We start from the raw sequence: 27,836 nt of genomic DNA, 5'->3' as shown, positions 1-27,836 counted from the left end.
AACTTAGCCTGGTCTGGAGCAGGCTAGCTCCACAGAATAAATCTCCATGGTAACTTATGTCAAAACATATCCCACTTCCCCCTATCCTGCTTTTGTGAAACTGGATCAAGGATAAGTTGATCCAGGATAACCAAGATACCCCGGCTTAATCCCTTATCCTGGTTTTGTGAAACAGGCCCCAGGTAAATACATCAGTGAGTTACTTGTCGTCGTTGGGTCCGCTCAGTGGGTTCAGACCGACCAATCCAGGGAAGTTTACGTGGTCTTTGATGATCATGATGTCACCAGGCTGGAGACCGTCGGCCAATGAGCCGGCAGCGTTCGTCACGATCAGAGTCTCCACCCCCAACAGCTTGAATACTCGCACTGGAAATGTCGTCTGATGAACAGACAGACAGAGAGACAGACAGACAGATAGGTTCCACGTCATAACCCTGGTAATTATGTGTCTCTAAAACATGAGAAGTTTCTTGTTAAGGATCGTTGCCATGGAAACGGTGGTTGTACGTGATGCAGGATGTCTGACAATTTGTTTTCTTATCTACAATTTTGTTCTCCATACTGAGACTCTCAGGCAGTGTTAACAATATAATAAATTGTGTCAGTAGTTTTGTTGGGATGGAGTGAGTGAGTGTGTGTGTGTGTGTGTGTGTGTGTGTGAGAGTGTGTGTGTGTGTGTGTGTGTGTGTGTGAAATATAGAGGGAAACAATAGCAGCATTGAACAGTCTGCTAAAAGGCTGCATGTGACCGAACTCATGCATGACCTGAGTTGGGTTCACACACACACACACACACACACACACACACACACACACACACACACACACACACACACACACACACACGTCATGTTACAGGTTCAGTCTCGTGCTGCTGATTACAAAAAGTATTTTGTGTCTTATACTAAAGGGTTGCGTGACGGAGGTGCTTTAATCAGCTCACATCTGTGTGTGTGTGTGTGTGTGTGTTTCCCATGTGTGGAATGTATTTGTGTTTATTTCTCTTCTTGTATTTATTTTGTGTAACGTAGTGTAAACTGAGTGATGACACTGAAATGTTGCGGTCATGTGCAGTCTTACTATCTGGGAAAATGTGATACTATAACTTTAACATCTGATCCCAGAGCCCAAATGACCACAACCTTTGGGGAAACACTGAACACTGATGTGCTTGTGTGCGAAGAAAAAGGATAATCCAAACTGAAGAAGAAGAGGTAGAGATAATCTGACTTTTGGTCCCCAGAATGTGTCACCCTCCACAAATACTGCATCCTATAATGCCACTCATTCTTTCATTAGACCCTCACTGCCTCCAAAACATCTCAGTATGAAGCTACAGCCAGCAGACCCTTAGCTTAGCTTAGCTTAGCATAAAGACTGGGAGCAGGGAGAAACAGCTGCTGTTTAAACTGCACAAAAAACAGAGTGTGAAAACTTTCTTGTCCAGTTCCAGTCATGTCAGTCTTTGCTGGTTGCCTGACAAAGAATAGTTTGGCACATAACCTGCATAAAGTGTGACGGCAGGGTGTTAATCACTGAGCTTTAGAGATGCTGATGGATGGAATTTGCAGCCTGTTCCCATTCCCAAGTTTTCATATACCAACACTTTGTCATACTGATGCCGAAGGCACACTTCAGCATCTTTATGAGATGCATTGGATTTCAGCTGACTCCAATTTAAACCCATCCTTGGCAATATTTGACTCTGAGAGCAACTGATGTGGTATAAAGGCCAAGACACTCTGCATAGGTTGGGCAGGATGGGCGATGGATGAGTCAAACAATCACAGACTTTCAGCCAGGAGACTGCAGTCAACGCTGTTTTAATGTAATGTTACGTAACTTACATAGGCACCTCCAGTGTGAAACAAAAAGCAACATTTTTTGACATAGTATGATGTAACTTACATCACATTACGTACTTGTGTTAATCCAAACCAAGTAGTTTTGTTACCTAAACCTAACCGTGACCATCTGACAGTGTTAACCACGTGTTGTAACATGTTTTATCCAGGAGACAGCTGTGTGTTCAGACACTAAAGGATGCCACATGCGTCAGTATGAAAAGCTGAGGGGATGTGACAAAGCATCTGTATTGGGCGACCTATGAATGAGAACAGGTTGGAGGACGACCCCAAACCCTCCATTTTATGTGTGCCCCTCAGTGTTGAAATGAAACCAACACAAACAATATTAATTAATATTAGGGTAAAGGTTAGACGTGATCTAAGAGTGTGTGTGTGCGTGTGTGTGTGTACCTTGCAGAGTGAGTGTCCTTCATACATGTGGAAGCGACCCTGCATGCACACACAAGTCTTCCCCTTCAGCTCACCGAACACCAGCCGACCTGCATGACCCTGCACTGCAACACAAACCATAATCACGCTGATTAACCCGAAAAGAAAAGAAAAGCAAATCTACATTTCGGTGTAGCTATGCCAGCAGTTTTCGAGGCTAAACACCTCTTGAGAGTTATTATTCCGCCACGCTGACCTGTAACGCTGAGCAGACATTGTGAGGATTTAGCCAGATTTCAAACTCATATTGGTCGCCCTTGATTCATTTTATAATCAGAAATGATCAGGTTTCTTCCAGATTAGCTGCTGTTAGATGTTCAGTTTGGCTTTTATTGATCGGATGGATTTCTCCACGTAAAAAATTTGGGTTGGCTGTCTTTAAGCAGTGCTGTGATTGGCAGTGTGCCCAGAGTTAGAGACTGAAGTCACAGTCACAGCTGTGCAGGAAGTGTTAAAAGCCTCATAACTTATATGTGAAAACACTGACAATAAACTAATGAATAAATGAAACTTTAAAATATGACACTTAACTTACAGACAGATGTTAATGTATATTTGTGTTTAACACTTAATCTAAGTGTAAAATATATGTGAATAAATATGTAGTGAACAGCTCCATACAGTCAGGTTGTCAGTCATTAATAAAGTTACATCATTATTATTATTAATAATACCTGTGCTCTGTGGGAAGCCCGGTATATCTGAATAAGCGAAGGAGTCCTGACACTTGAGGGTGTCAGCGAGCATGCCCAGTCCAGACCCGCAGATGATCGCCACCTGGGGGCGGTGCTTCGTATGAGACATCAGCCAATCAGCTGTCTTCTGATATTCGTCATGACTGCAGAGAGGAAGGAATTCATTTTAATTATTTTAGGGGTAGTTTATTATTAAGAGTGAATTCACAACTACTGTGAAGTTCGTAGATATTGTAAATACAACTGTTTTACTATAACGTTAGTATCAGAGTTGGGAGGACTTAATGCCTCTGCCACTGGAATGCAACTAATCAGCAAACACATTAATGTTAAAGAAACAGTGAAATAAAAAATACATTTTCAAAGCTCTATCCAGTGTCCCTGTCCCTGCCTTGCTATATATGGATAAAACCCCTCGCTAAATTAAGTAAATCATTTTGACTCATCTTAAATTCGGGGCAGTAAAATAGTGTACAATTGAAAATAAACAACCACTGTTTCATGGGTTACATCATCCAGACTCCTGAGTTTCTGCGTTTTGGCAAACATTAATGAGGTCATTGAAAAAAACATTTTAAATGGAAATTTAGAGCCAAAAAAAAACAAACTTCTGGAGACAGCTGTTCATCACACCTACCTGTCAAAGCTAAATCAGGATGTGTAGCTGTGCAGTATGTAAACTGGAACTTTACAACAACCTTTACATTAAGTTTGATTTAGATAGATTTAGATACTGTGGTTAAAGTGTGAGTTTGTTTACTGTGTTGTTGGACTCCTTGATGCTGTCATGTCACAAAATGTTGTCAATAAAATAGGATAGAATAAGATAATATGGAACCTCACAATCACAAAGACACTGATATTATTATTTTACCTTTCATTTTGAAATTGTTTACTTTCGAATGAGATGATTGATACAACCCTCGTATCTGTCTGTTAAATATGAAGCTTCAGCCAGCAGCCCGTTAGCTTATCTTATTTTAGTACAAAGACTGGATACAACTCGCCTGGCTCTGTCCAAAGGCAACAACATACACCAACCACCACACCTAAAGTTCGCCCATTAACACTCTCTCAATAAATACAAAGTATGAAGTGTTAATAAATCTGCCAGATTAGAGAGGATTATATGCCTGACTATTTCTCAGCTGGGACCAGTAACTTCCTGGAGTCTCCACTGGTTGCTTGGCAACAGCTCAGAGTCTCAAAGAGCAGGAGCTATGTTGCTTAAATCATTTTCTTTTAATTTGAGGGGTCAGTTTTGATACTATAGCACCTTGTTTTGTCAACAACTGCAAGGATGAAGTGTTCTGATTTGCTTCAGTTTTTGATGAGCTTGTTTCCATGGCAATGACACCCAAGGCTCATGGGTATTGCAGTATTTAGAAACATGTCATGTCAAAATGATGTGAACAAGTTTCAGAACATAAACCTACAGACTACTGTGTTTCTATGTTAGGTAACAATGACTATATAATTTAAATAAACTATAGAAACTCTATACTTTATGGTACAGAGGGTGTTTTACAGTGTAATTTTTTTGTATGGATTCAGTACTTATAAAATACTTCCTGGTTCCCACTGGTGTGTAAATGTAGGTGCAGAGGCAGAAAACAAGACTAAGGGGAACAAGGGAGAAACAGTTTGGCATTTTAAGAACAAAGGAAGTCATTTAAATATTTCTGTGAATACTGGGACTTTACTGAAGCCTTTTTTCTTTTTGGTAGAATATTGTAACTATCCTCAATACTGTACCGTGTAGGTATCCAGAATTTATAATTTAGTTCCAACTTCCTCTAAAATGCCCAGTTGTTACCCCATAGTCTTGTTTTTCTGATTCAGAAAGAAAAATATATACTATGATTATATTAGACTTTCCTCTAATGTTTTTAGATTTTTTTTCTTGTGAATTACACGTACCTCGTCACCTTTTCAGTCTTTTAAAAGTTATCCAAATCAAAAAATAATAAATACAATAAAATAAAATTAAAAAGTTGAAAGGTCACAGTAGAAACCTAAAATGATGAGGGGTCACAAGCCAAACACTTCAGTAAATCAGGTCTAGTATATTAAGAAGAAGAAAACAGAAAGTTACTTGTTACCTGATTTGCTCTTTGCTGTGCATGATGGACGGACGACAGACGATGATGATGAATCTAAAGCAGACTGATGTGAGTGTGTTACTATAAGCAGCCTCCGTCACTAACTGAGTGTGTGTTTGTGTGTATAAGTGTGTGTGATGGAGGAACAGTCAGAGTGCAGCCAGCTGATGCTGATCGGTCTACATATTCACCGGTCACATGCTCCTGATTGGTCAACAACTCGTCCATTCATCAGCAGCAGCCAATGGAGCCACAGTGTTGTAGTGTGTAAGTGTGTGTGTGTGTGTGTGTGTGTGTGTGTGTGTGTGTGTGTGTGTGTGTGAGACTCCTTTCTGAGCAGGATCCTGGGATTTTTTTTTGTGTTATCTAAGTGGAGTCTGGTTTTGCGTCACGCCTCCACTGACAGTAACGTGATTTTACTTTAGTTCAGTTACTGACTCTGATCCTGAGGCTCAACACACACACACACACACACACACACACACACACACACACACACACACACACACACACACAATTTTAAACCCAAAGTTTAACTGTGTTTGTGGCAAGGGTGTAGGTTTCATTTCAACACTGAGGGTCACACACATTTAATGGAGGGTTTGGGGGTCGTCTTCCATAGTCATCATCACACACTTAATTTCCTGCATTCTTCCCACCTATTTCTGCATTCATTTATGGTGCTAATACCCTTAATTTAATTGCACATGCTCTAAATATTTGGCGTGATGTATCCCCTACATAACCCCCAAAATCTACACCTATGATCACTTCTACAAACAGTTAATATCACACTGGGGTTATACCTTATTAAACGGTGACAGCCAGCAGACCCTTAGCTTAGCTTAGCTTAGCTTAGCACAAAGACTGGAAGCAGGGAGATACAGCTAGCCTGACTCTGTCAACAGTGACTAACACTGATCGCCCCCTCTAAAGCTCATAATTAATTTGTCACGTCATTTGTTTGATAAAAACTGAAGTGAAACAACAATTAGTCATTTTATGGGGCATTATATTTGGTTTATTTTGTAAATAAATCTAACCTACACACTACACCTTTAGGGGCCATGTCTACCGAAGCATTTTTTCCTGAGACCACTGCATTTTTTGAATTCTTTGCAATGGCAGCACAGTGCATTTACGCTATGCTACAAAAGTCAGCTGAGTGTCCATTCTGCACTGAGCACTGCTTGTTTGGCTTTTTTTCTGAGCAATGAGAGTTGAAAAATGCTCAACTTTAAGTAAATGCTCAATGTCACTTTTTACCCAGTTACCCAAAAAGATGGAGGAGGGATGAATACCACAAAGACCAACGGTCATATCTCAAATGTACGAGTGCTGATCAACAACAATCGGCACTCTGTCCTCTCAATCTGTGTGCCGCAACCTTCATCCAGAGCAAGTACTCTACCTTGCGCCAACATCTTTACCTCTGTGGATAGTCTGTATCATAGTAATCAGACACAACCAAAGCATCTCAGGTGAAAAAATGCTACGCCACCAAAGTGCTCTTAAGCACCTCGCGTTTTTAGCTGGGAAAAAATGCTTTGGTGAACACGTGGCAAATGTAGTAGAGTACAATATTTAGCCCTGAATTGTAGAGGAATAGAAGTATGAGGTTATATAAAATAGAAACACTTCAGTATAGTTTAATTAGTACTGAAGTATAGTAAATGTACCTTATTACATTCCACCACTAAAAAGGGGTCAAGTATCTACAGCTGCCTCTTATGTAAGGAAGTTAACAAATCAAAGCTGACTCATAGTTTAAACCAGAATGAATCCGCAGCTTCAAACGAGGGTTAATATGAATCAACGTGAAGCACATTTACTTCAGTTACGTTAGATTTGTCAGCTGGCCCGGTCTAGAATTTGGGTTCAGCCAATCAGAGCAGAGTTGTGGTGGTTTAACGAGCAGCCGCTCGTCGGTCGGTTCGGTTTTAATTGAAACTTCACGTCGAGTCTCATGACCGCCTGCACACCTCACATGTTTCCCTGCTGCCGCTCTGATCAGCTGCTGCTAATGAGGCTCATGTGGGTCTGATGGACGACGACCAGAGAGGAGCTGGAACCAGACAGACTGGGACCAGAGCTGGACTGGGACCAGAGCTGGAACCAGAGCTGTACTGGTAAAATGACCATGAATTTTTTGTGTCCTCTTTGCAGAGGAACCACAGTATATGTTCGATGCACCTCAGTACACCTCCACCTGCTGAGAGGTGAGTTTCTGCATTAGGAAAAAAAACAAAAAACAGAATCCACTCCTCACAACTACAAAATCCCAAACCATACAAAAACTCAGAGGTCAAATTGAGGATACAAAGTTTCACATGACACTGATGATGACTGAAAATAAAACACATAAATCTTTCTATCTCTGTTCGCACGTGCCACCGTGTGTGTGTGTGTGCGTTGTTTAACAGGAGCCATATGGAAGCTGGTTAGCAGGTTAATGGACAGAGCACAGCTGGTGGTTAGAGACACACAGACAGAGACAGACAGAGACAGACTGACTGACGAATGTTGCGTTGTACTGAGGATAGAATCTGGTATTTTACAAATGATCAGGCTTCAAGTAAAGCATGTGTGTCTAAACCAGGAGCTGCTGATGGATATGGGTTCGGTCTAGGTTTGTGTGACATCACGAAGAAGCTACTTTTCGTTCAAAACAATAGTCCAACCAACAGTTACTCTACAAAAGTAATCTATCACGCATTACTTGCTATTTTTAAAAAAAGCCATTACTTTACTTATTTTGCGTTACTTTGCAACTTCATCTGAGATGCATTGTCACGTAAACAACAAACCTTCCATATGCCCACTTATCATCACAAAACAAGGCTCAGGAGCATCAAGACGGCACTAGCAGTAAATAACTGCCTCAAAATGAAACTACAGCAGTATATAAAACAATATAAATAAGGCTGGCTCTTTTAACACCACATAGTACAAATATTAATTACCTCAAAATATTATATTAATGGGCACTGACTGAAGACACTGGTCTTCCTAACACCATAAGATGATGACCAGCTTAAGGAAATGAAACATGTTTAAATAGCGTATGAAGTGCATTTAACGTGCCAAATGAAGTCACTCCAGTCGCTTGTTCACCAAACCGTGTCTTTATAGCAGACTAGTTCAGCTTATTTAGACATGTAGCAGCAGTTAAACCTTGTGAGGAAGAGTCTCTCAAGTCATTTGTCAGACAACCTGTTCTGTCTCAGAGTCAGCAGAAGAGCGCCCAGGCTGAAGAGGCTCTCCATGGACACAATGGACACAGCAAGTTTTATTCATTTATTTTCATTTATTTTTTCAGATATTTGAAGAACTTACTTAACACAAGTAATGACATAATTGTTTGATTAGTAACTGTAATGTGATTACAGTAACATCTTAATTTGTAAGGACAAGATCACACATGAGCGAGTGACTGTCGCCTGCCAAGGAGACATTCGTGCTAAATGTGGGAACTGTGATGCACATAGGAAGTTAGCTTGCTAGCTATTATTAGCTAGTTTGCTAAATACCGCAAAATGCAACATATTCTTACCCCGACCTCATCACATATCAATGTTTGGTCATGGATTTTCCACATCTGGCTATGACATGCAAGGTACCCTGGGTGCATTGGTTGTTGACGTTCAGGGATGCCATGCCAAGTACTGCCTGTTACATGCATTGTCTGTTTTCAAAATACACTTCAGTTTTCACAAGACATATCCTGTTTGCATACAGTCTCTTTCAAAATACAGGTACTACGTCGGTACAACACAAATTGACATTTTTTTTCCTTCAACAATAAAAGCACATGGTTACATTTTGCCAGCACACACGTGGTTGGATTCAAGAGAAAAGAACAGGGTTTGGCTTTACAATCTAGAGCATTTGCTGAAACTGCTGGTGTTATTCTTGTTGGGTCTTGCATCTTAGTTTAGTNTTGACATTTTTTTTCCTTCAACAATAAAAGCACATGGTTACATTTTGCCAGCACACACGTGGTTGGATTCAAGAGAAAAGAACAGGGTTTGGCTTTACAATCTTACAGGAAGCGAACACTGGCCTCCAGGGGGAAGGTCGTGGTTGTTGGATCCATCCACCAGCCCTCCTGCCGACCTAGTGGGACTTCTGCTGCCTTAACTTTCATTGTCGTCCCGCCACGTATCCCCTTGATGCCACTGGGCGTCATTAAAAAATAAGGCAACCTGCCACATATCATGCCAATGTGAAAGACTTTGTAGTGAGACTGGATTGCCAAATGTGACTTTTCTTACATTTCATGCATGTCTCCTGACTCGCTGCCAGCCAGTCAGCATCTCTCATGTGGGGCAGTTTATATTTTTCATGGCCAATATCATACAATATCGACTCCTTAAACACAGCAACAATCAGTGTCTCTACAACACGTACTTATTTGCTGCTGGTTGAGGCTGTGAATTTGTGATCAATGCTCACCAAAGTTGTTCTCCGTGCAACATGAAGATGCGAATTTGTGAATTTGCTGTGCAACCAGAAGCAAATGCTTTATTCGGCCTTTCGCAGTGAATGGTAGTGACAGGAGGCAAATATTCGCCATGTGTCGTTAATTTCATGCATGTGTGACTGTGCTCAAAAGTGTTTCACCCAACATGGTCATCGGATCATCTACTAAGTATTATTTAAAAGTGCCTGACCTTTTCCAAACAGTTTCCAATGATGGCTTCTCAGATGCTTCTGTGTAACAATGACGTGTCAGGTGAAATGAACACACTAAACTAAGATGCAAGACCCAACAAGAATAACACCAGCAGTTTCAGCAAATGCTCTAGATTGTAAAGCCAAACCCTGTTCTTTTCTCTTGAATCCAACCACGTGTGTGCTGGCAAAATGTAACCATGTGCATTTATTGTTGAAGGAAAAAAAATGTCAATTTGTGTTGTACCAACGTAGTACCTGTATTTTGAAAGAGACTGTATGCAAACAGGACATGTCCTGTGAAAACTGAAGTGTATTTTGAAAACAGACAATGCATGTAACAGGCAGTACTTGGCATGGCATCCCTGAACGTCAACAAACAATGCACCCAGGGTACCCCCCAGGGTACCTTACCTTTATTGAAATTCCATCATGTCAGCAATTTAATGGAAATAGCATTCTGATCGGTTGCATTTATAGACCACCAGATTCAGACATCAACACATTTATTGACGCACTTCATTCCACTCTCGAAATAATAACCAAAGAAAGTAAATTATGTTTTTTACTTGGTGATTATAATATTAATTTGCTCAAATGTGATCTCACACAAACGGTTGATTTCTTAAATGCACTTTATTTTTTTTATTTTTCCCTCTAATTACTAAACCATCCAGAATCACCTCTTCATCTGCTACTGTCATTGATAATATTTTGTTTAACTCTTATGAATTTGAGGTCACTTCAGGCCTCCTGATGTGTGATGTCTCTGACCACCTTCCTGTCTTCCAATTTATCCACTCCAACTTTTCTAAGTCTAACAATCCTAAGAATGATCCAAATAAATACCGTAAATTCTCTAGAAACAGCACTGATAATTTTAAGTCGGCCATTGGCTCTATCATATGGGATGAGGTACTCCTGTCGCAAGACGCGAATAATGCATATGAATTATTTTTAAAGTCCTTTAATAAGGCCTTAGATGTATCATTTCCTTTGGTGAGCACAAAATCTAGAAATAAATCCTCTAAGGGGAAGCTGTGGATAACTGATGAATTAAAAAAGCTCTCCCGGAAAAAAAATAAACTTTATAAGAGATCTATTCTTAACCCCTCCCTTATGAATACTGAAACCTATAAGAAATGTAAAAACCAATTCACAGCCTTAGTAAGAAAAGCAAAGAAAACATACTATTCTACTCAATTTACTCAAGCTTCCAATAACATTAAAACAACATGGCACCACATTAATCACTTACTGAATCGCACTAAATCTCCATTTGCTGCCCCTGTAGAGATGAATGGTAAGAAGGGGGTTCTCTCTAACCCTATTGATATTGCTAATGGCTTTAATGACTTTTTTATATCTGTTGGTTCGGAACTAGCATCTAGCATCAATGGCTCTGACATAGACCCCTGTTCTATGATCAAAGGCCAGTATCCTCCACTCCAAAATTTTGACCTGCCAACTTTACAAGAGGTTCGTAATATCACTTTGTCATTGAAAAATGCAGCCCATGGTCATAATGGCATCAAAAGTGTCCTTATTAAAGAGACCATTGATTATATCATCAAACCCCTCACACACATCCTCTCTCTGTCTCTTAAAAATGGAATTGTCCCCCAGGATTTAAAAATTGCTAACGTCATACCGATCTTCAAGACAGGCGACTCCCAGGAATTCAGTAATTACAGGCCAATATCAATTCTACCATGCATATCAAAAATCTTGGAAAAGCTTGTCTATTCTAGATTATTTAATCACTTAGCAGCCAACAATATTTTATATAAACATCAATACGGCTTTCGTAAACGACATTCTACTGAGCATGCCCTCATTCAACTTGTTAACTATATTTCATTAGCTCTTGATAATAAAAAATTTGCCCTTGGAGTCTTCCTGGACCTGAGTAAGGCATTCGATACAGTCAGTCATGATATATTGATTGCCAAACTCAACAGATACGGAGTGGAGGATGCTGCCCTGAAATGGTTCAGAAACTATTTAACTAACAGAGAGCAATATGTTTATTTGGTAGGCTTTACTTCCAAGAAATCACAAATTATGATTGGTGTTTCTCAGGGATCAATCCTGGGGCCTTTACTGTTTTTAATTTACATCAATGACATGGCCATGACATGCACCAAACTTCTCCCAGTACTATTTGCAGACGATACAAACCTCGTAGCTGCACACGAAGACTTTAATATTTTAATTAAAACTGTCAATGAGGAAATATCTTCTATTGCAGAATGGTTTCAATGGAACAAACTTACCCTCAATGCAAAAAAATGCAACTTAATGATTTTTTGTAATACTAATAAACATTATCCTATAGAATTAGCTAAAATCTTTATCAATTATACTCAAATTGAATTGGTTCAGCATACTAAATTCCTAGGAGTTATTATAGATAGCAGTCTTAAATGGTCTGATCATATCGACCTTGTCTCTAAGAGATCTGCGAAAATGCTTGGCATTTTGAGGAAGGTTTGTCCCCTAATTCACTCCTCAGCTTATTTAACCTTATACTATAGCTTTTTGTTCCCATTCATTAATTATTGTAACATTGTCTGGGCAGCAATCTATCCTACATACCTGAATAAATTAAGTGTCATACAGAAGAAATATCTCGGATTTATATCCCACTCAAATAGATATGCACCCTCGGCACCCCTTTTTAAAAAATATAAAGTACTCCCCATTGACAAGGTAAATGTTTATCAAACATGCTTACTCATGCACAAGTTTATATATAGGAAACAAGATCTTCCAGACACCTTTCAGAATTTATTCATCCCCACCACATATGTACACACATATCAAACTAGACACAGCAACTACAGTCTACTCTTACCCCGCACACGGACTTCAAGACACCAATTTAACATTACTTTTAGAGGTCCTAAGCTCTGGAGTGAATTAAGCTCATCACTGCGATCAATGTCCTCCCTTTCTGCTTTCAAAAAGCATTTGAAGAAACTTCTATTACCCGCCTGATCCCTGTGCTCATCCTTCTCTAACATGATTTTATCAGTCCTTCTGATTGTGGGTGGCTTGCTTTTGCTGCGTCTTTCCTGGGTTTAAATTGTATTTTGTTGTTGTTTCTTGTTTGTATTGTTTTTGTTTGTTTTCTCTTGTTTTGTTTTTTTGCTGAGTGTTTAGCCTGCATATCATGTGATTGATATGGGCAGGTGTGGAACTCTGTACAAGCCTGCAGAGGCTTCGTTCCCACCTTGCACAGTTTTGTACTTGTACTAAACTTGTGCTAAACAAATAAACTAAACTAAACTCTAAAGCAACATATCTTTACATTTAACTGATAGAGCACTCTAACAGCTGGAGTGATGATGATGTGAGAAAAAGAGGAAGTCAGCTGACAGAGTGGATGGATGGGTCAACAAAACTCTGGATTTAACACAGGAGTCTGCTGTTTGTTCCCTGTTTCAAAATATGACACATTTTTAGTTCACTGCACCTGATCAGGATGTTATCAGCCCATGAAATGACTCTTATCTGTGGTTATAGGCCTCATAGATGGGTATGAACACCTGTTGGTAGGTTCACAAGGCTGTTTTCAGCCCATTCAATGAGCGTTACTAGTTCTTTATGTTTCACTTTCATTTTCCTTAGGTTTAAGCACCAAAATAATGTTAGGTTTAGATTGAGGTTATGTTAAGAAAAATAAAATCCTTGTTGGCTGTAAATGCTGGCTTCACATGGGACTCAGATTCCGGTCTCATGGGTGAAAGTTGTGTGTTTGACCCATCCACCACCCCTCCTTCCTCTCATGTGCTCTCTCACACATGAGAGAAAGTCTCATGAAAGCCCTTCTTGGCAGAAAATTTCATTTCATGGCCTGATAATGGCCATGAAAGCAGAACCACATCTATGAGGCTTATAACCACTGATAACAGCCATATGATGATCCGCACCAAGCTGTTTCCCTAAACATAACCAAACACAATCATAGCGTTTCACATCATTAAACAGATTTAACAGTAATTTGACTAAATAAATAATTTTTTTAGGGCACAGACGAACACTTGTCCTGCTGATGGTGGCGTTAGACCAGAAAACACTTCAGTGTTTCTTTCTGGAGGACAAACAACATATTTTTTGTTTAATTTAAAGGACAAGCTGATATTTTAACAGTAAATCAAAAGACTGAATCATAAAAGAGCTGAAATGCTTTTTGGACAATGCCTCAGCTTATTATTGGTTCTTCACGGGGACACTGGACCTAATTTACAAATCATTTAATCATTTAAATTGAACATATGGAACCTGCATGACTTACATAGATTCAGAAATCTGTTCCCTGCTGCTCTCTGCGTGTTTAATGCTCAGCTGAATGCTCAACATTACTGCGTTCCTTCACCTCAGTGAAAATGTGAAAAATGTGACCATTTAAATGTCATTCAGAGTTTTGGCATTCCTGGACGTATGTGATGTACAAGCAGTCTGTGGTGACCTGCACATATTTTACTCCTGCTGCCTCAGCTTGATGATGCCAGCAAATATTTTTAAGGTACGTACACACAACAGAGTAAAGCTATCAGTAGTAAAGACTGTTTCCCAATGCAAGTCCAGTGTAAGTGATGTATGGAGGACAGGAGCTGTCAAAAATAACTAAATACATAAATAACTGACTTGATCAATATAACATGCCATTAAATTACCAAAAAATGAAATAAAAAAAAATAGATGTTGGCACTAAGTAATTGATCAAACAAGATATAAATATAGTCTACAAATATTTATGTTTTAATTAGCTTTTTTATAGTAACAGCACTTGTATAGGGCCTTTCTAGTCGTCTGACCACACAAAGCGCTATTTACACTACATGACACATTCACCCATTCACACACACATTCACAAACTGGTGGCTGAGGCTACTGTACAAGGTGTCACCTGCTACTCAGTAACCACTCACATGCTCTCACACTCCGATGGAACAGCCCTCAAGAACAATTTGGGGTTCAGTATTTTGCCCAAGGATATTTACGGACCGGAGGAGTGAGGGATGTAACCGCCGATTAGTTGACAACCCACCCTACCTCTAAGCCACAGCCAGTCTGTATTCATTTACTTTTGTAATAATTTTTCTATTTATTGACAAAAAAGTATAAGGAAATAAGTTTGGGTGAATGAATAGGAAGGAAAATTCAAAGGGAAAATTATAAATGAATAAATACATTTAAAATAAATTGAGATAAAGAAAAAATTGATAAAAGGGAACTCTAAATAGGAACGTGAATCAGATAAATGTAGTGACGTAAAAAGTACAGTATTTTCCTCTGAGATGTACTGATGTAGAAGTATAAAGTTGCATAAAATCAGTGGTGTAATGTAAAAAAGTAATAATACTTTGTTACAAAACATACATATTGAGTTTTTATATTTATGTTAGCTTTCACTTTTTCTCCACTACATTTCCTAAATAAAATGTTTACTTTTACAAAAGCATTGTACTAATTACTTTTGACACTTAAGTACAGTAAATATCAGATAACTTAAGACTTCTACTGAAGTAATATCCAATAGGTGAACTTAACTTCTACTAAAGTCATTTTCTGTGAAGATATCTGTACTTTTACACAAGTATGGCTCTCAGGTACTTTATCCACCACTAAATACAATGTAAATACTCAAGTAAATGACATCAAGTTCCTCGCATTTGTACTTGAGTTCAGTCCTTGAGAGTAAATGTCCTTGGTTAAAAAAACAGATCTGATGACAACAAGTAAAGTCATCTGTTTATTGCTCCTGATGACACGGTCAACAGATGTCCTTCTCTGTGTAAGTAGGTCGACCTGACGTACGTCTCTCAAAACAAAGTGAGTGTGTAAAATCACATATTTGAGATTCTCCGTGAGTCGACTCAGACTGTCTGCTGCTCCACAAACTGTTGAAGGAAGGTTTTATTTTGTTTCAGACTGAAAACAGTTTGTGTGTTTTCTGTCAGTGACGTCTGAATGACACAGCAGGAACTGAGAGAGAGAAGATCTAAAATTAATCTGCTGTCAACAAAATGAGCATCAACATACTACAACTATGATTTTAAATATCTCACACTAACTTATTTCAGTTTTAGTAGTTACAATTCTGTTAAATTACACCACATTTTGTATTTTTAAATTTTAAGTAAAGAGTTTTTTGTCCTGCACTAACTTTAGCAACATCCTCAGCGTGAGTAAAGCCACGCCATGTGTTGTCTAATTTAATATGTTTATTTGTCCACATGTCTCCACGTGTGTTTTGTTAATGTGGAGCAGGTTGTGACTGATTTGATTGGAATAGTCCCAGTTATAAATGAGATAATGGTAAAATCATTTCTATTTGTGACAGAAAAAAAGATGGAATACAGAGTTATTAAGGGAGACAAGATCTGATCGTGTGTGTGTGTATTTGTGTGTGAGAGATGTGTCTGAGGGTCAAAGTTCAGAGCTTATAGGGCTTGAGATATGACAAAAAAGGCATGTCACATTTTATTCAGATTGTGTCACTAATGCTCAGGGTGTGTGTTTGTGTCATGTGGACAGTCAACACTAATCAGAGAGACACCGCTGTGATCCATGTGGCCTGGCAACCCAGAGGATGCAGGAAGTTAAGTTCATATTGGGTCAAACAAACATGGACTTTCAACCAGGAGACCACTGTTCTTGTCCCGTATGAAACCAAAAGTCAACGTAGTCACATTATCATACATAATTATGCAAAATGCTTACGTCCTATCCTTCTGTCCAGTGTGTTGTTGTTTTAACCGCTGCAGCTGTTTGAAATAGGTTTTGGCATTGGCATGTTTTTCATGTTGGCAGCATGTAATTTATCACATTTCGTGCCCACAGTTCTTATGGATTGCACGCATTTCTGTGAGACTGTGTTGCACAGACGTACACTCAACATTTGCCTTCTTATTAAAGATATACCATGCAGGATTTTTCAAATAACAATGTATAGACTCATACAGAATTAACCCTTCTCAGTCATCACTTGTGACCCATTGTGATTGGTGGTGTATTTTCTGCAGACTCTGCCAGCTGCCTGTATTTTCTGTGTTAAGGACATTTGGTGAGGTCAGGGCTTTATATAAAGGTAGTGACTAGGTAACAGACAGTTAGCAGCAGGCACCCAAAAAAATGCAAATATAGCGAGGTGAAACACCAAATGAAAGTGAGCCTTGGGTGGGCTTTTATTTTCACGTTTGCTGGCAAGCATGTATAAACAGTAACTGACAATCCTGTGTAGTATACCTTTAATCAGAGCCACCGTCTTTACATCTTTACAGCAGATTTTGTTTGTGTGTGGAGATATTCCCTAGGTGAATAGCTGAATATGAATATTATTACACATTATGAAAGTTGAGTTGAAAAAAATCTTTTCAAGTACAAAGAGGAGAGCCTGCAGGGTTGTGAGACTCTGGGCACTCCCTCCTTTCATACATCCTTTCCCCTTCCTAAAAATAAATCACCTCACAATCCTCCACAAGCCTGAAGCTTCTTACAAACCTCACACACAAACTACATTTGCAGACTTATGACCATCAGCTCATGATCACAAGTTTGGCTGCCAGTCACCACGGACTGTATTTCATTACAGTTTTAACAGGACTGGGACTTTCAGTGGACATTATGATGCAGTCTGGACATTAACTTTTATACCTTATAATTCTATATAGCATCTCAATACACACATGTAATGAAAATGTAAAGACATGTTTTGTAAAGCGAATGGAAACAGATGGTGAGGACATTTTTGTAAGGCGGGGACATTTTTGTTGAGTGAGGACATTTTTACAGAGTGGGTACACATTAGTAAAATGGGGACATTTTTGCAAAATGGGAAAATTCTTGCAAAGTAAATATATTTTTGAAAAGTAAGGACATTTTAAGTAAGTGGGTACACTTGGTGTAGTGGGGATGTTTTTAACAGAATGGGGACATTTCTGTAAAGTGAGGACATTTCTGTAAAGTGAGGACATTTTTGCAAAGTGGGGAAATTTTTATCAAGTGAGGATAATTTTGTTAAGTGAGGACATTCCTGTAGAGTGGGGACGTTTTTGCAAATTGGGGGCATTTTTGCCAAGTGGGGACATTTTTGCCAATGGGGACATTTTTGCAAAGTGGGGACATTTTTATCAAGTGGGGGCATTTTTGCCAAGTGGGCACATTTTTGCAAAGTGGGGGCATTTTTGCCAAGTGGGGATAATTTTGTCAAGTGAGGACGTTCCTGTAGAGTGGGGACATTTTTGCAAAGTGGGGACATTTTTGCCAGTGGGGACATTTTTATCAAGTGGGGGCATTTTTGCAAAGTGGGGACATTTTTATCAAGTGGGGGCATTTTTGCCAAGTGGGGACATTTTTATCAAGTGAGGATAATTTTGTCAAGTGAGGACATTCCTGTAGAGTGGGGACATTTTTGCAAAGTGGGGACATTTTTATCAAGCGAGGATAATTTTGTCAAGTGAGGACATTCCTGTAGAGTGAGGACATTTTTGCAAAGTGGGGACATTTTTGCCAATGGGGACATTTTTGCCAAGTGGGGACATTTTTATCAAGCGAGGATAATTTTGTCAAGTGAGGACATTCCTGTAGAGTGGGGACGTTTTTGCAAATTGGGGGCATTTTTGCCAAGTGGGGATAATTTTGTTAAGTGAGGACATTCCTGTAGAGTGGGAACATTTTTGCAAAGTGGGGACATTTTTGCAAAGTGAAGACATTTTTTGTAGAGTGGGGACACTATTGCAGTAGTGAGGACACTTTAAGTAGGTGAGAACACTTTTGTAAAGTGTAGAGACTTTTGTCGAGTGGGGACTTTTTGTCAAGTTGGGGCATTTTTGTAGAGTGGTGAGATTTTGTAAAGCAAGGATGTCTTTGCAAAGTAGGAACATTTTTACAGAGTGGGGACATATTTAGAGAGTGGGTACACTGTTGTAAAGTGGGGACATTTTGGTAGTGTGAGGACATTTTTGTAAAGTGAGGACATTATTATAAAGTGGGGACATAATTGTAAAGTGAGGACATTTTTTTCAGAGTGGGGACATTTTTGCAGAGTGGGGATATATAGGTGAAATGAAGACATTTTTGTGGAGTGGGGACATTTTTGTTAGGTGTGGAGACTTTTGTAGAATGGAGACGTTTGTGAAAAGTGGGGACATTTTTGCAAAATGGGGACACATAAAGTGAAGACATTTTTGTAGAGTTGGGACATTTTGTAAGGTGTGGACATTTTTGAAGAGTGGTGAGATTTTGTAAAGCAAGGACATTTTTACAGAGTGGGACATATCAAGAAAGTAGGTACACTTTAGTAAAATGAGGACATTTTTGTAAAGTGAGGCCATTTTTGTCATATGGGGACATTTTTCTGGAATTTTTGTAAAAAGGAGACACAGTCCATAAAGTCCTCGAGGTGAATGGTACTGAATTTGGCAGCATTATAAGACATTCAGACATATTGAACTGAAACAATCTTGTCTCTGTAAAGAGAGAGATTAAAAAAAACTCAGAGCAGACCTGATGAGCTGGTGGAGTTTGTCTCCCTCTAGGGGCTGAAAGTTGCTCCTCTTTGTTCAGTCCTGTTGAATCAGACAGAAATAAACACTGAACTTTAATCACACAGATCAGATCAGAGTTTATGTGAATCTGATGAAAATAAATCACTCGGGTTGTGACATCACAAAAGAGTCAAAGTAGAGTTTTAACAGTTTGTGTGATCTGACTGAAGCTCTTCACTTCTGAGTCTGACATCACATCACAGTGTCATTCATCACCAAAGAGTGTGTGTGTGTGACAGAATGTCAGCATGATGCAACACAGTGTGTTAGTGTGTTCAGTGTGTGCATGCAAATTTAAAACTGTTTACATGGCAACAGCTGAACAAAATGTTGCTGTCCTGGCAGAGAAACATCAGGCGAAACAATTAAAACTATTAAACTATTAAAGAAGGAAAGGACATGACGTCAGTAACAGTGTTCGAAATTTGCATCGGAGCCAGTCAGTGGGGCGGTCACGGCAAATCACACTATAAACCATCTTTCCTTGATGTTTCAACTTTGACTAAAAAATCCTTCCACCAAATTAAAAAATGTACATAAAGTGATATTGACTGGCGTTTTTTATCTAAATGTGTGCTTTCAATTCCATTTTATTCATAAAACTCAACATCATTACAGCATATGACACACCTCTGTTCCTTGGACCCTCACAGCAGATAAAGGGAAAAACTCCCCCAAAAAACCCTTGAATGGGGGGGCGGGGAAAGGTATATACCTCAGGAAGAGCAACTGAGGAGGAACCCGCCAAACATATCAACACACAGAAGGAAGCATGCACCCACTCATGGACGAGAGGCTCATGGCTTGAGAGATGCTTTTCAAAAATTTGAGAGAAGGCAGACATCTCTATGGATGATATCCCCAACACTCGGCAACTCACACCAGAAAAAACAAACAAAGGTAGACTGATAAATAGCACTACAGGTAAGAGGAAAAATATGGATTTTTGATTTTGGGGTGAAGTCTCCCTTTAACATCATCTACAGAGTAAATCTGCTGTGTGTAGTTTAATCAAGCACCAACATCTGAGGCTGAAAAATGAAGCCAAGGGAAGTGCCAAAAACGGCAGTTCATCAAACGGCCACTTGAGGGTGGCTGCAAAACAGAACCAATCCCCACAGACCCCCATGTTCAAGTGCTCAGTTTTACAGCAGAAATAAACATGTTTACAGCCTGGTACATGAAACGCTTTTGGTCTCTAAAGCTGATTTCATCAGTCATGACAACTGTATGAGGGTGACTATTCATACAACACACCCGTTTACATTTTAATAAGGCTGAAAGTTACGCATATTTAAAGGTGGTGCTGTTTTGAGTGACAGGCTGTCTGAGTATCAGCTCCACCCCTCGCTCCTCCACAACTCCAGCATCTCAACCAAATATAGTCACCTCTGGCTCCAAACAAAACCAAGATGGCGACAGCCAAAATACCGAACATGAGGCTTCAAAATGTCCACAAAAATGGGTGGTTCCAAGCTACATCCATAATTGACCCTTTGCTAAGCCCTGCCCGTGGACGCAGACTGGCTAATCATAACGCAGTATCAGGCTGGCTCAGACCAGGGTCCAACAACAACACAGCTGTGCTCCCTTGACTCTGATGCAGTCGTTTCAGATTTCCTTCATTTTCAGGCTGGTTTTGTGGATTTGGAGCTAAATGTTGTGCCTGGCGCACGTTGTGTATTAATGATACTCGTTACCTGGAGAGGCTGGAAAAAGATATACGTTTCTTCCCTGTTCCAAAACCAAAATCAAACCCTGAAAAGTGTAGGGTTAGCTAGCTAGCTACTGAAGATATAGCCTACTGAATGTATACACATGCTGCTTTTGCTTTTTAATGATTATAACAAAAAAAGACCGACCCTGCTGTACAGGAACCAGTGAAGGGAAGCAGGGAAACTTTGCTGATATTCAACCAGCTGTGTGGCATCACAGTGTGTGCAGATGAACATTGTTTGACTTCCCCCAAGATACCTGCCCGTCCGGCAGCAGAGATCCAGGTGCTGGCAGCGGTACCAGGGCGAAGCCAAACACCGTTAATCTGCACACACTGTGATGCCACACAGCTGGTTCAACATCAGCAAAGTTTCCCTTTATATTCATTGTCTTGTGTGGCGATCACAGACTTTGAGTTTTATACTTTAAAGACCAAATACATGCTTGGTATTTGTATTTTTATTTACAAATACTAAAGTTATTAGGATGATTTTGATCAGACAAAAAATTTACTTTATTACATGTTTTGTTTCATAACATGATGACCTACGGAGATTTGCCCTCTACACAGTGTTTTCTGAATCTTACAAAGTCTTTTTCATTTATTTGTGTTCTGTTGGCTTAAAATTAGACAAATGATGTTAACAAATGTCTAAAGAATACTGGAATCAGCTTATGGCCAAAACAGAGAGGAGGGAAGAGTTCCTCCCCACCACTGACTGTACACATCATTTATAATTCATTCTCCCACCATACATTACTGTCATATGTCATCATCACCCTCACACTACATATATTATTATATATTGGCTGTATTGTCTCACTGAATTGTCACTATAGCTTAAGCTCTGTGTGTGAAAATAAACTTGATTTGATTTGTTAAATATCCATTTTCAATTATTTAAAGTCAGACGAGTAAAAACTAACAAAATAAATCCCCAGATACACACAGAGGACATGACCTCTGTGTGTTGATATATCTAGTTCCTTATCACTTCTATCCTGAACGATCTGAATTTGTACTGTTTGTGTATGATGGAAACAGAATAAATAAATAAATAAATAGGAAATAAAAACAGATAATAGATAGAAAATGTCTTTGATTTCCTTTGAGTTCACTGTGTTGCATAAATGTGAGAAACCTTTACGTGTGTGGACGTGAAGACGGCTGCTGCTGTTAATGCAACTGTTGTGGATGTGACATCATGGCAGTATGAGGTCAACACACACACACACACACACACACACACACACACACACACACACACACACACACACACACACACACAGGAACAAGTCAACACTCTGTAACTCTTCTGCAATCAGAGGCTGACTTCATCTTTCAACCAGCCTCCGTGTGTGTGTGTGTGTGTGTGTGTGTGTGTGTGTGTGTGTGTGAGTGTGTATGTGTTGGTCAGCATTGCGTGTTGATTGCACCTCGTTACGGCAGAAAGCAGCCGGATGGTGATGGAGAGAGTGTGTGTGTGTTATTTTGTTTTGTTTGTTTCAGTCGGAGATGGGCGAGTGTGTGTGTGTATGTGTGTGTGTGTGTGTAGGGTATTGCCTCAAGTTGCATTTGATGGTTGCACAGGAGAGCAATGAAACCACGGCCACACACACACACACACACACACACACACACACACACACACACACACACACATACACATTTGAGTGTTAAAACAAGGATTAATATTTGATGTTTCTTCTATATTTACATTGTTTAGGTTTTTATAAACTTTAACAGTTTCTAGTCTCTCGTCGTGATGCTGAAAACTTTTTCCTGTCTGGAACATTCAGACTGTTCAAACATTCAATTTACCATTTATTTTTGGTATTAAACACAAAAATATATATAACAGCAGATCATTTAGACGTCACAGTATCAGCATGCAGCTCTAACATGATGCGAAAAAACTCACCAAATCACAGTGTCCTCCTGTGAATCACTAATGTTACAACAAAATAGAGATGTTCATCATTTATGTCATGTTTTTAATTCAGTTGTTCAGTTCAGTTGTCCTCTTATCTGGAAGCTTTACTTTTTCAAAACCACCAAGAGTCAGGGTACAAGTGGTACAGTCAGACAACCATTCACAGTTAGGGACTGTTCTATATTTATCAGTGCTAATCTGTGTTTTTTTTTCTTCTTTTTAAGCTACAAATATTTTTCCTTGAGCTCCCTGAATGATTGACGGAAAATTCATGACCCTCCCACCCCCAATAAATTAGTTATTAGATTTTTAAAACTTACCCTTTAATGTTTGAAACTTAAAAGCTGAAGATGAAATCCTGGAGTTGAAGAAAGCCTCGGTTTTTCACTCTTGTCGTGCACGCTGGTTAGTTAGTTCAAACAGTTTATTTTTGGCCAGATTTTAAATGAGACATAGTGATCACATAGTGATTTTGATGAGATATTATTTTAAGCTCAGATTTGGTTATGTTTCTTTTTCTGATGGAAGCTTTTGTCGCACATGATGTGTCCAAGAACTGTTGGAAATTTGAAAATTCCAATGATAATTTATGTTTTTAGTTTAGTTTAGTTTAGTTTCTGGCTCTGATGAATTGTGTAATTTTTTCAAGAAAACATGCCCTCTGAACCCAAGTGGGTTGGAAGACATGTTTTCTTTAAAAATAAGCAGTAAAATAAACACAAAATACAACCATTCAATGTTGTATGCCCCTCCCCTAAGCCAAAATAAAGTCCTCCTCAGTGTTCAAAAAATTATTCGACATGCCTCCTCCCCTTTTTGCACCACCACCTCCCCCCTAATAAGTAGTGAACAGTCCCTTACACACAATCAGTAGGGCTTTTCCATCTGCACTTTTGGCCACACAGAGTGAAACTCTGTGGTGTTTATTTGCTTTTCCATTACCAGTTTAAACGTGCCACGTCACGTCTGAGATGGACCACCTCTGGGGTCACCAAAGCGCAACCATCCGCCTCCAAGCAGGTTGCAATAGAAAATAAATAAAAACATAAAAAGAGTGATTCATATGTCATATGCATGCACGAAATTTAATTCACTGTGTGATTCAAAGGCTCCCAGCAGCTACCGGCAAATTTTAAGGTATAATGTTTCATTGCATGTCACTCAATGCACAAGTTGAGGTCATGAATCAGTCAACACACCTTAAATGTCAACATGACAACACTGAGCATTCTGTTTGTTTTCACCGACCGTCTTTCATGACATATGCTTTAATGACGACTGGATCTTCAAGCGTCTATGAAAGGGTGCATGAATTTCAACTGGATTATGTGAACTGTGGCTATTCTGCTTCCTCAGTTGGAGTAAAAAACATGGCAGAGCCTTGTTATGGTGCACTTTAGCTTTAAAAAATGAATTAATTCATTAAAAAAAACTAAAAAAAACCCCTGAGATAACAGTGCACCAAAGTTGTTGACAAAAAAACCCCTGAGATAACAGTGCACCAAAGTTGTTGACCACAATAGCACCAGTGGGGCAGACAGAAAAACATTCCACTGGTTAACATGCACAAGTGCATCATCAGTTATAGGCACACGTCCAAGCAGATAGCCCTGCTGTATGGAGTCACAAATCCCTGCTGCGCTGGGCTGACACACTGAGTGAAGCTAGGCCAGCACATGAGTATGAAAAGGGCTATTATGGTCCCAGTTAAAGGGAAACTCATGCTAACTTTGCACTCATTGTTACCTGGATGTAAAAGCAGGCATGACCATCCCACATTTTGTGTGTTTACTTGTGGTCAGACTCAAAGACGAGTGTTTGAAATGAATAAAAACGTTACATGTTTATGTGGAAAGCTATTGGAGGCTTGTGCAGCTTGCACTGATAGATGTGCTGCTTAGAGTCCTTGTTTCCCTGTATCTCTACTATGGAGGTGGGAAATGCAAAGTTGGCATGGTCCATCACACATATTTAAAGTGGTCTCTTACTGTAAAATATGTCCACATGGGAAATTATGATAAACAAATTCAAATTAATCTGCTGATAGGTAAGAGTGATTTGTTCACTTTTATTTACTTATTATTTTGATGTTTTATTCTTGTACACTGGGTGGCAGTAACCTACAATGGGACTGCACATATACAGGAAGGGGAATTGGAGTCAGGTGTGCTGCATGCCAGGGGAAGCATTAAGTTTTCTGATCATGGTGTCTGCAGGTAGCATGGCAGTAACTTAAATTTGGTTAGGGAACCTAATTGTGATTGACAATGTTCTACCTGGATGCAAGAAAAGTTGTAAATATTTGCAAGCAATAAATGAAGTGGCCCAGAGCGAAGGTAAGCCCAGCCTTGTAGCTGATGCCCACAACACTCAGTTAAGTTCACTGACATTGCAGCACCAGTGGCTTAATGGAAAGCCACTATACTATGCATATTCTCTGTTTGCAAAATCAAACCTCACTACATCAATAAACTTATAAATATAACCGAAATTAAGAAAATATGTCCAAAGTTACATGTTATTGTACATATTATTATTATTGTTTTTTCAAACTGTCATGTCCATGTTGCTGTGAAATTTTGGGTAATTTTCCAGTCTGCACCCGAACAGAAAGTCATCTCTGATATGTACGGATCTCGACACACTCAGACTTTCTGTAAACGCGTCTGTTTAATCTGTGAATGCAGCAAAATCTGGACGTTTGATTCAGACTACTGACTGGTGAGTCAGATTTTTCTGAATGCTGTGAATACCAAACAAATCAGCCAAAGAACATTGTTCAATGTTATTACTCACAGATTAAATGGATATTTTATATTGTCAATACCAACCAACTCTTAAATCATACCGTGTTAATGAAATGAACACTTGCAAGAAGTTGACATGGAAATCTTTCCCATCTCTTCCATCTATCTCACAGGATTTGAGCTCTGGCTGTTCACTAAGCTTGGTTCAATAAACCCTCTCCAGAGATTTACTCAATCAGACTCGTGCTGCTGATAGGATGAGTGTTTCATTTTGGTAAATAAGGGAGAGATTTGAAGGTCACCTGGGGGGAAGAACATGGTGTCTAATTAGCTGCTGATGCAACTCACCTGGGGAGACGCTGATGAAGATGATGAGCTGTGCTGAGATGACCCCAAGAGGTTCATTTGTTTCATTCATAAATCCTCAGCTGCATCAACAAGACAGCAGGGTACGAGTACGGCATGTAGGTGAGTCCAGTCCTGCAGCGGCAGGAAAGTCACACCTGTGTATGCAAGACAGAGACACAGATCATACTCACAAGAAGAAAACAGGAACATCATCAAGTTCACCTGCAGCAGACAGATCTCCTTAGGTACATACATTAGTTAGTTATTCATTCATTCATTCATTCATTCGCGGGGGGGCTGGAGCCTATCCCAGCTGACACTGGGTGAGAGGCAGACTACACCCTGGACAGGTCACCAGACTATCACAGGGCTGACACATAGAGACAGACAACCATTCATATTCACATACGGACAATTTAGAGTCACCAATTAACCTACATGTCTTTGGACTCCACCCTGGGTTCGAACAAGCCTCTGACTTGCACACCTCTTGATGTGAGTTGACAATGCTAACCACTGCACCACCGTACTGCCCACAGTAGTTGTGTACAGTAATATTACATCAGCAGTGGTGGAATGTAACTAAGTACTTTTACACAAGGACTGCACTAAAGTACAAAAGTGAGCTACTTATACTTTAGTTCTTTAATCTCATGCCAATTTCTACCTCTACTCCACTACAATTCAGAGGGGAATGTTGCATTTTTTACTTCACTACAATTATTTTATAACTTTAGTCACGAGTTTCCTTACAAATAAATATTTTTACACACACACACAAAATATATATGAAAAACTAAAAGTTCTGCCGAAGGGATCAGTCGATTGATTAGAAAATGACTTGGCAACTTTTTTTGACCTCACTACCAGAGATCGTGGAGGCAGTGTAGCATAGTTCAAGCGAAATATGACCATAGGAGATGATAAAGACATTTAAATAATGGCAGAACAGCATTGGTAATAAAGTGAGAAGAATTCTCGGTCTATATGTTGGGATGTATTTAACAGCCCCAAAGATCACCGCCATCTACAAAGCTGCCTTCTTTTAAACGTACAATACGAACTCCTTCATCATCACCCTGATTGTCCTTGTGTGAAACTATTGGCTCCGCCCCCTAGAGGCAACTATTGTCTGATGTTTACAGTATTTGAAATGGACGTATCTATTTTCATACATACAGTAAAGGGAGTATAACTGAGCCTTAAATCCCCATGGACCCCTCATGTTTAAATGTCCAACTTTACAGCAGAAATAAAGTGTTCACAGCCTGGCATAAAACTGTTGTGGTCTGTGTAGCTGATTTCATCATCTGCTGACCACAGAGACTTACTTCTTCTTATTTTGCTGCCTTTTAAAAACATACAACTTATGATAAAATCAAAACCTAAATAAGTTTAATGAGGAACTCAACAGAATCAGATCTAATCCTCCACAACATCACCACACACACTGCTGTTACGGCTGTAACGTTATTAATAACATTGTTATCATGGTCATCATTATTATTATTTTGAGATTTAGAACCCTACAATAAATTTCAGTTCTTTCTTTAACAGACACAGGGAGGAGGTCAAAGGTCAGAGCTCCCCATCATGCACACACACAAACTTGCACACACAAACATGCACACACACACACAGTCATGTCACAGTGGATGGAGTCGTCATGCCAACAGCAGACATTACTGCTGGTTTCATCACAGAGACAATCCCAGGCCGGCCTCACTGTATGTGTGTGTGTTTATAGAGATACTACCCCCCCCCCC

General features: G+C 39.4%; 1 protein-coding gene and 1 long non-coding RNA gene across 2 annotated transcripts in view; both read right to left on the bottom strand.

Annotated features, from left to right (window-relative positions):
* pnp4a (purine nucleoside phosphorylase 4a) overlaps nt 1-5,246 on the bottom strand; it is a 10,329-nt gene extending 5,083 nt beyond the window's left edge. The window contains exons 1-4 of the mRNA XM_050038144.1: nt 5,095-5,246; nt 2,972-3,135; nt 2,259-2,362; nt 204-379 (exon numbers count right to left, since the gene is read on the bottom strand). Coding sequence (XP_049894101.1) covers nt 204-379; nt 2,259-2,362; nt 2,972-3,135; nt 5,095-5,117 — 467 coding nt within the window. The 5' untranslated portion in view covers nt 5,118-5,246. The remainder of the gene's footprint in view (nt 1-203; nt 380-2,258; nt 2,363-2,971; nt 3,136-5,094) is intronic.
* Nucleotides 5,247-19,209: 13,963 nt separating this feature from the next.
* The window catches only part of LOC126386378 (uncharacterized), an 18,413-nt gene continuing 9,786 nt past the window's right edge, over nt 19,210-27,836 (bottom strand). The window contains exons 6-7 of the long non-coding RNA XR_007569493.1: nt 26,071-26,225; nt 19,210-19,346 (exon numbers count right to left, since the gene is read on the bottom strand). This is a non-coding gene — a long non-coding RNA (uncharacterized LOC126386378). The remainder of the gene's footprint in view (nt 19,347-26,070; nt 26,226-27,836) is intronic.

The sequence above is a fragment of the Epinephelus moara genome, chromosome 24 (assembly GCF_006386435.1).
Source record: "Epinephelus moara isolate mb chromosome 24, YSFRI_EMoa_1.0, whole genome shotgun sequence".
In the NCBI taxonomy this organism is placed as follows: Eukaryota; Metazoa; Chordata; class Actinopteri; order Perciformes; family Serranidae; genus Epinephelus; species Epinephelus moara.
This window is presented reverse-complemented; position numbering and strand designations above follow the sequence as displayed.